This window comes from Tyto alba, unplaced genomic scaffold (assembly GCF_018691265.1).
Source record: "Tyto alba isolate M040663 unplaced genomic scaffold, T.alba_DEE_v4.0 Super-Scaffold_33, whole genome shotgun sequence".
NCBI classification, from domain to species: Eukaryota; Metazoa; Chordata; class Aves; order Strigiformes; family Tytonidae; genus Tyto; species Tyto alba.
The window spans coordinates 15,910,679-15,920,257 of NW_024881308.1; the positions used below are offsets into that span (position 1 = coordinate 15,910,679).

Sequence of the window (9,579 nt, forward strand, 5' to 3'; positions counted from 1 at the left end):
GCTGTTTGTGAAGCCTCACAGCTTTCAAAGCGGGTCAAGCAATGACAGAAAGGGTGACTTTTCAGAAGCAACAGTTCAGATGTCATGAAAAAAGTCCAAGTGGCAACTGGTATCACTCAGAGATCGGCACAGATAGCGAGGGCTCTTCGCAGCTGTATAATAACCAGCTTAATAGCAACTGAATAATATATAGTTCTTGCACAGGCTGCCAAGGGGTTGTAGCACCAGCCAGCACGTGTGTCCGACACGACCCTCATCTGCCATCAGCACAATGTGGATGGGGACCCAGAAGAGCAGATCTTTACCTGCTGACTCACACTCATTCCTTTTCCACCCAATTAGGGCAACTAACATCCTTTTACTTCTCTTTTACTCTGATCCCTTTAAACTGGGTTTCTTCCTTAGGCCTTGGCTTGTTACCTCTGCAATCCCACAGCTGTGCTGGAGAACCCCCTTGTGCACGTCTGCTAAAGGCAATCAACAGGAGAACAGAATCCTGTTAACATTTCAATAATCACTGATAGTTTCGAGAGTTAACGGCATTCCAAGATAGCTGCAAAAGTAAGCAATTAACTGCACCCTCGAGTAATGCAACACAAGGTGCTGTCACATAGGATGTTTTTCCTTCACAGGCACAGGTCCCATAGTCAGATTACACAAAAGCTGTGACTCACAGTGGCTGATGGAAGAAACCCGAGATAGGGAACAGCAAAACTCCAAGCCCAGAAGACGAATCAATCCATAGATCGATCTAGCAGAATAATTTCCCCTGATTCCAGATAGAGTTAAGGAGGACAAAGCAGCAGCCTCCCCGCAGCAATCCGAGCCATTGCAGGACACGCTGGGGAACAGCCTTTGCCCACTGCTCGTGGCAGCACCGACACAACAAGGGGAGCCCCAGGCTGCTGCCCGGCACCTCCAGCAGCTGCCACCAGCCCCACGCACCCCGCAAAGGAGATGAGCAGCATTGAAATGGGTGATTCCCCTTCCAGAAGCCTTCCCCTCCCAAAGGGCTGTGGTCTGGACCAACTGTTCTGGCCCCGGGCAGAAAACAAACCACAGTACAGACTCACTTCCAGCCCTGTGGAAAAGCAGGAAAAAATATTAGAGAATAAAAAGTATCCTGGAATGGAAAATAATTTTATTTTCTCTCCAGCACAAGGGTGCTTGAAGTCAGACCAATGTGGAGGGGAATGAAGGTCTTTAAAGCAGCTGCACAGCGTTCTGCCTGTGCTCTTTAAATTCTCACAGATACACATGAATTACAGCAGGAGTGGCACCATGTCCTTGCCCATACGGCCAGGGGTACACTGCCAGAGCTCTATTAATTAACACACCGCTGCCAGCACGGGCTCCTTGCTGGGTGCCTGGCAGCCTCTTGCAATGCCTCTCGCCCTCCACAGCTGGATCGTGCCTCTGGGCACACACCCAGGCCAGGGCTGTGTCAGCACCACGGGGCTGGGGATGTCCCGCAGAAGAACCAGGGTCTCCAAAAGCTGCTGGGAACAAGGGCTGACCCACTGCAGGAGCTTCAGAGACATTCCTGGCTTGCAGGAAAGGAAAAAAGAGCTCCAGCCAGCCACCCACCACCTCCCAGTGCTACAGCTTTTATTCCCCATCACCTCTGGTTTGAGGAAATTACTCATCCAACATTTGTCTTGACTGCTTCGCTATAGAGACAGAGATGGGGCAGTTATTGATACATCCCTTGCCTGACAAAACCAGACTGTTTATAAGTAAGACTCATTACTCTGATTTTCTTTATAGCACTTCCAGTACCCCTTTGCATTCACTGCAGTTTGTGGCGGGCTGGATGTGTCACCAGCTGCTGGATCCACTGCAATTATTACCAAAGGCACATTCTTCACCCACAATTCACCAGTTTACCAATGGAGACATCTGCTTTGTCCTCATCCCCCAGAAAAAAATCAGCACTTACACCCCTTGCCTGGTTCCCAGGGGTGTCCCACAAGGTGAGCAGCATCTGCCTAAGCCAAGCTGGCTCACTTGGGGTGGGAAGGGTTGGGAAGCAGAAGCACATGTCCCAGCTCGTGGAAAAGGGGGAAGCACCCAGAACAGGGGTGATGAATAAGCTCAGATTTCTCCTTTCCAGATCACCCCAACACCCACCGACTGCTCCTTTGCTGAGCCAACACCACACCCAGGAGGATGGGGGATGTGGCAGCCAACCTCTGTGTGTCCCCAGGCTGGGACCAGGGCATACCCAGGGGAGACTCAGCCCCAAGGCCGAGGCAGCAGCACAGTGAGTTATCCTACAATAAATATAACCTGACCAGGCACACTGGCTTTACTCACCAAAAGCCATCACTTACAGACTGTTTGACATAATTGGTTCTGGATATTAACCTGCAGTGCTGTACCATCTTTTGAAAAGCCTGAACACCTCATACAAATAAATCACTCTAATAACCAGCGACCGCAAGATAGCCAGCCGAGAACATTTTGTTTTGATGAGCAGAGTATTGATTGTGTATCTGTGTTCTTGAGATGAACTTGACTCTTTGACAGCAGCAGGAGCCTAACAAAACAGGATTGCTTCCCCTGTTAATCCCTCAGGGGAGGTGGGGGTGCGAAGCAAAGCAATCTTTTCAAACTGGATCGAGTCACAGGACTCTTCTGGTTGCTGCAGGAGCTCCCAGGTCATGTCCAAGGCCTGCGAAGCAGAGGGCTGCTGCTCCCTGGCTTGGCTGGGGGAGGGATGCTGAGCCCAGCACTGCACAGCCCCTGCTCTCCAAAGCTGGGAAGTAAAGCAGAGGGGAAAGCAATCCCTTTGGATGTCTAGGAAAGCTGGAGTCCTAGAACAGCAATCCCAATCCAGATCTGACCTCCTCATGTGATTATACCCTTCTCTGAGCCCCAGATTTTCAGTCAAGCCTCCTCTCTCTTGATGCAGATGATCTGTGGATCCTCCCAGGATGACTCTCACATGGGCACGGAGGTGAGGTTCAAAGCCCACCCCAGAAAAGGACGAGGACTGCCAGCACTGTGGCCACAGGGAGATGATCATACCTTGTCTCCAAAGCAAGAATGCCAAAAGCAAGGTGCATCCTGAGGGGTACCCTGGGTGACTAAGAAACCATCTTGATTTTACTTTATTTAACAGCTCTCCTTTAACTCTACTCCAAAGACAAGAATATACTTTTCAAAGAAGGTAAAAAAGCCCTGGAAAGCTACTGCCTGATCAGCAGATGATCTCTGACTTTAGGCAGCAGTAGCGCAGGTGCATTAAAAATTTCCAACATTACCACCCCCCAGTAGAGCAGAGCATAATCAGTTCTCCATTTTCTTTCCTGCAGTTAAATAATTTCATTTTAAATGGCTGAACATTCCTCCTATCCCTGCGAGCCCTTTCAGGAAGAACACGTTCATTCCCTTCCCCGGTGAAGTCACCCCTCCAGCAAGCCTGGCTCCATCTCCCCTGGCGCTCCTGCATGGAATAAAAAGCAGCCGTAATTCAAAAAAATTTCAAAATTAAATCCAGCCGAGATTACTGTGACTTTGAAAAAGGAGGAGGAAAAGGGGGTTTATCTCAGGGGCTGATCCAGAGGAACTCATCCTCTTTAATTGTCCCTGTGAATTACCAAGGGAGGCGAGGTAGACTTCACTCCTTGTGACCTGGAGAAGTCCTCACTGAAAGGACTGAAACCTGGTTAGAGGCAGCAGCTTTCTGCCTCAGACAACCCTTTAGACGTGTTCTCGCTGGAGGACTGAAGCATCTCAGAGGGCTCATACAACATCACTCACACTGTTGGTGGGGAAATAATCCCATCATCTGAGCAGATAGTTTGAAGCGCTCTCCAAGAGCGACCCAGGGCAAGAAAGCTTCTGCCCTGCCCATCCCCAGCGAGGTGTGAGCTGCTGCCGTGGCTCAGCCCGCAGCCCCCGGGCACCGGTGCCAACACAGTTCTCCGTAGCTCCAAAATGATGGATGGCCTTTGTCTGCGAGTCAGCAGCACGTCAACTTTATGAAGGCAATAAAGAACCACTGACTTAGCGCTGCAAGGGATTTCCCCCTCCATGATACACCCCCTTTTCTTTTTGTTTGCACAGCTGACTTGAGCTGTGTGATGTGAACGTGGGTTTCAGGAGGCAAAGTCCATCTCCATGGCATGGATTTGCCAGGGATACAAACTTTGTCCCTTCTGCACCGTGCTGGCAACAGAGCTGCCTGGGTAAGAATAAGTCCAAGTGGTTCAGAGGAAAAATACAGCTCGTGTCCTTTGTGACAGCAACTTCACACTGGTACTTGATTTTCAGGACTTTGTGCCACCGTAACACTTATAATCAAGTGGAAGGGACACCCAACCAGAGGAAAAAAAAAAGGTGAATAGAACATCCTCTCAGCCAGGTACTCCGTGTTTCACATCACACCAGTACACACAGTGTGACTTCTTTGTGCTCAGCCACTGGCTCCGGTCAGATCCAGAGCCAACACAAGGGAAAGATTTTCTCTTTGTTGGTGGAAGTGCTCCTGCTGCGCAGCAATTTCATGCATGAATTTAGATCTGTATGCAATTGTTCTCCCCAAAGCAAGTGAGTTTTACTGCAAATCTGTCCAAGGAACTAGGCAAGGAGCACAGCTCAGAAAGCAGGCACCGTGAATTTGTCTGGGGGATAGAAAAGAAACAAAAAGCCCTCTACTCACACCAGACAACGAGATTAAATTCTTTGTCTCCATCTCATCTCCGACAAGGTTGTTTTAATCAAACACATCCTAACCACAGCACGCAGGAGACCGTGCTCACTGTGGGTAATGAGAAGTAAGGCAGCACAGGCAGCCGGGGGGGGCTGCAGCCCCGGCACTGCGGGGTGGGCACAGCCCACGCATGATCTGCAGGCACCCACCCCCCCAGAGCCCCCCCCCCGGACTCCCATCCCCGTAGGGGTATGTCCCAAAACACACAGCACCCGGGCACACAGCCCCCGGCCGAGGTAGCGCGACAGCCAATTCCAAGATAACAGATTTTGGGGAGTGAAAGGACAGCTTTTAAGCCCTCCAAGAGACCTGAGAGATGTGCCTTATACTGAAAAAAAAAAAAAAAAAAAAAAAAAAAAAAGCCACAATGGAAGAATTTTCAGTGCCAAATACTTTTACAACTTTTTGCCCTGGAAAATAGTTACAGATCAGCAAATATAACATTACATTCTACTGAAATTCTCTATCTTCCATAATTTTCTTCTCTTTGACAAAAACAACAGCAATTCCTGGGAAACTACCTTGCCCCTACAGACCTATCAAAATCTTGCTTCCCTTGCAAGTACTTACAAACTCTGTCAGCTTTCCCAAAACAGGCAAGAGAAAGGCTCTGGGGGTCTTTAATCTGAAGAATTATCATCTATATCACTTCTATACATCTTCCAGAGCAATCTTTAATTTCAGATTAATTTTGCTTAGGCCTAATGGTTGGTAAAATTTTGGCCGAGATACAGAAAATATCTGTGAAAGTTGTACACTGGCCATAAGAAAAAAAGAATACCATCTGCTGAAAAGTCAGTTATAGCCATGGCCTTAAGGAGTTACCTCCCTGAGTGCAGTGAAGTGTTTTCTTCCCACCCAGTTACCGGTGCACAGTAATCTTGCTGGAAAAGGGTAAATATCTACAAAAGAGGAGCAAAGTCAAACACAGCCCTTGGCTACATGGCTCATACAAACGAGCTGACCCGCTTGGTTAAATGACACTGCACGCTGCCGGCCGTAGCGCTGATGGATGCCTGCATTTTCTCTTGCCTGGTATTGAAACAAAGGTCAGGCAACCTGCAGCTGGGGGATACATTTAAAAGACTAAAAGAGAATCAAAAGACGCTTGATTTCCTTCTTCTTCTTCTTATAGGGACATGAAGGTAAAGTGATCTTACACTGTTGTTGGTTTTGCTATATAACCTGGGGTGCAATTCTGTCAAGCTTCACAGGACTCCTGCATCTTGTGATGCACATCTGAAGGATTTAGCTGCATTTCCAAAGCGGGACCAGAGACCCAGCTGGGCAAAACCAGCTGAGCTCCCCCAGAGCAGCTGCAACCAGCACAGATCTGGCAAGGCACGTCTGTTTATTTGTTCATTTTGAGCACTGTAATGTTGTGTACCCTCCTCCCACCCCCAATGCCCCCCCCCCTCCCCCCGACACACACATTTGTGCATCTTCCTTTGTTAAAACCAGCCAGCATTCCCTACTGAAGCAGTTTAACCGCCCCCTTCCCACCGTTTCACACATCCCTCGTTCAGCCAGCCACAGCTTGCCAGCCCTGGGTGCTGCCTGTGCCCCTCACCATCTCCCTCATTCCTGAAGAGAACAGCCCTGGAGCATCAGCTGCTCACCAGCATCCACCTTCTTTACTATTTAAATAGCCCTGCAGAGAGAAAACTTTCCCCCCCCACACACACTTTACACACTTCTCCCTGGTGTGAACAAGTACTAATTGCTCAGCCATGCAATGCACACGCAGAACCACCACGTTGATGTGATTGCAAAGCTGGGTAACGTCAGCATCCCGGAGACCCTCCTCCGAGTCGGATGCAAAAGCAGAGGCTCAACAGTGCCGAGCAGGAGGTGCTGGAGGAGGCAGCCGGAGCCGCTCGCCAGGTAAGGGGCACTTCAACCCTTTGTTCCCAACACCGGCGGTCCTGCTCACTTTATCGTCGTGCGACAACAAAACGCAAGTGAAGCGAGGCGCTTCTCTTTGCAGAGCCTGGGGACCAGTTGCCAAGTCTTTGATCTTCACTGGAGGTGGGGGGGGGGATGGAAATCGGGGGGTTGTTCACTTCCCTGCGGAGGAATTCTTGGCAGTATGGCTCAGGCAATAGCGATGGATGTAGCAACTGCTACAGATGTAAACAGGGTAATTCTTGCTTGGACTCTAAAGTGGTTTTGCTTTCAGGGTGCTTCTCCCCCAAACTTTTGAGATTTACAGGTTTGTCTGTGCATCCCTTCCAAGTTTTGTGTGCTGCCACGGTTGTTTGCAATGAGCATGTTCTTCATATTGAATAATATCATAACCTATCCTTGTTTGAAGAGTTACTATAGTAGTGGGATAAGCCACTTTAACCCTTAGTTTTGGAAATACTCCTTGAACTCTATGTTTCCCCCCTCCTTCTTTTGCTAGGGGACCCTGGGAATGGGGAGTAGCCGTGTCAGAAACTTCCTCATTGTTTGTGAAATCTCAGTCAATGAAAAGAGTCTGAACTCCGACACAGAGAAAGGCACTAATTAAACATTGCAACGCTTCTGCTCTGACATGGAAAGGCAAGTGCTGTGCGAATGAAACAGCAGCCACCCCTCGGGTCCTCCAAGGGCTGTGAATCGTCAGCCAGGCACAAAGCTTCCTCTCTGCGCTCCCTGCTCCTTCCAGCCCTGAGAAGGACTCTTGCTGCAGACAGTTGAACCGGAGCCACTTGACCTGCCCAGCAGAGAAAAACCAAAGCTCACCAGGATGCTCTCAGAAAGAAGAATTCCTTAGCTTGCACAGGGAGTTATAATTCTCCTGCTTGCTTTATTTGATGTGTCTTCCAATCTTTTTCTTTTTTTTTCCTCCCTGACCACTCCAAAATCTAGTTTCTCCAATGGTAGGGGACAGGAGAGGCAAGTTAATTCATGCTGCCTCACAACCCACTCTTTGGAAATACCCCGCTTCTAAATGAGATAACAGTTGCTTCTCACAAAAAAAAAAAAAAAAAAAAAAAAAAAAAGGTCTCCCTTCTGGGCTAGCAAGGCTTTCAATGACATCTGAGGGTGGTCCGTGACCAGCAGGCATGGGCAACAGCTCTCTTTGGGATGATCTGAACAGCACCTGCAGCAATGCAGGCAACAGCTGCTACCTGGACAACAGCGTGAGGTTCAACTTAACCTTCCAAGAGCAGGCAGCCGATTTCTACGTTGTCCTCCCTGTGATTTACTCCGTCATCTGTGCCGTTGGGCTCACAGGCAACACTGCTGTCATCTATGTGATCCTCAAGGCCCCCAAGATGAAGACTGTGACAAACATGTTCATCCTGAACCTTGCTATAGCTGACGACTTGTTCACACTTGTCTTGCCCATTAATATTGCTGAACACCTCCTCCACTACTGGCCCTTTGGAGAAGTTCTCTGCAAGGTCATCTTGTCCATAGACCACTACAATATCTTCTCCAGCATTTATTTCCTAACAGTGATGAGCATAGACAGGTATCTGGTAGTACTGGCTACAGTCAGGTCCAAGAGGATGCCACATCGTACTTACCGAGCAGCCAGGATCGTCAGTTTGTGCATCTGGATTCTAGTCACCATCATAGTTCTCCCTTTCATTATTTTTGCCAATGTCTACATAGATGACCTGGAGATCAAGAGCTGTGGTCTCAATTTCCCCAAGCCTGAAAGGTTTTGGTTCAAAGCCAGCAGGATCTATACCCTCATCCTTGGCTTTGCCATTCCTGTATCCACCATTTGCATCCTCTACACCATGATGCTCTACAAGCTAAGGAACATGCACTTAAACTCTAATGCTAAAGCCCTGGACAAAGCCAAGAAGAAAGTCACTATTATGGTCTTCATTGTCCTGGCTGTGTGTCTCTTCTGTTGGACCCCCTTCCACTTGGCCACCATTGTGGCTTTGACCACTGACTTGCCCCAGACCTCCATGGTCATTGGTATATCCTACTTCATCACCAGCCTAAGTTACGCCAATTCATGCTTGAATCCTTTCCTGTATGCTTTCCTGGACGACAGTTTTCGGAAAAGTTTCCGGAAGATGCTGGAATGCAGAACTTCTTGAACAGTGGGCTGGGGCTCACAGATCCCTTCCCTCCCATGGCATTGCAGGGGCTGACTGAAGTGGTGGCTAATGAACGTGCAATGTTTTTTCTCTCATTGACATGTAATGTATGTGTGTGTTTATCATCATTGTTTGCATCGTCTGTCCATAGACATTGCTTACTTGCGACTCTTGCATTTTTTCCTTTTCTGCACCTCCCAACTTCTCAAAGATGCGTTTCTATATTCTTATTTTCAGTTACACACTCTGAAGCACTAAGGACAGAAAACTTACTTTTTCGAGGTGTACTTCTGGTACATAGTGGTCCTTTATTGCCATCTGCTGTACGGCACAGACAAGCTGGAGACTAGTTTTCAGATTAATGTAATGCTCAGTTCTTAATGAAGCTATGTTATTTGGAGGATTGTTTCGTGGAGCAGAGCTAACGAGCACTTCCAATGAAATATCAATAAAATGGACAGAGGATGTAAGATGAGTTTTTGAAAGAGAAAACAAACTGTTTTTATGTGCGCGTGTGTGTTATGGCTTTGTTTTTGAGGGATGTCTATTTTCCACCCCCACCCCAAATTCCCTCTTTCCTAAACTGTTCACACAAGTTAAATTTAAACCAAAAAGCAAGATTTGGGTCTCAAAAATAGTGTTAAACAACACTCCATACAAATACTGTTGCAACTGTGGGAATTTGCGTTAGAAAGTATTTTTAACTAATTGTTCCTGTTAAGTGTCAAATATATATTTATTTAAGAGTGATTAATGAAATAAACCTCATGGGGAAAAAAAGAGGCTGGTCCTTCTTTCACCAAGGAATACTTA

The 9,579-nt window shown here is 47.9% G+C and overlaps 1 protein-coding gene across 1 annotated transcript; it reads left to right on the top strand.

The window, feature by feature from the left end:
- The first annotated feature begins 6,223 nt into the window (after positions 1-6,223).
- Positions 6,224-9,579, top strand: NPBWR2 (neuropeptides B and W receptor 2). The gene is made up of 2 exons (XM_009967069.3): positions 6,224-6,601; positions 7,122-9,579. Exon 2 carries the CDS (start codon positions 7,768-7,770, stop codon positions 8,764-8,766), a length of 999 nt encoding a protein of 332 aa, XP_009965371.1. The 5' UTR covers positions 6,224-6,601; positions 7,122-7,767; the 3' UTR covers positions 8,767-9,579.

What these genes read in the sequence shown, in the direction of transcription:
- NPBWR2 (XM_009967069.3), top strand. Translation starts at nt 7,768, where the DNA reads ATGGGCAACAGCTCTCTTTGGGATGATCTGAACAGCACCTGCAGCAAT.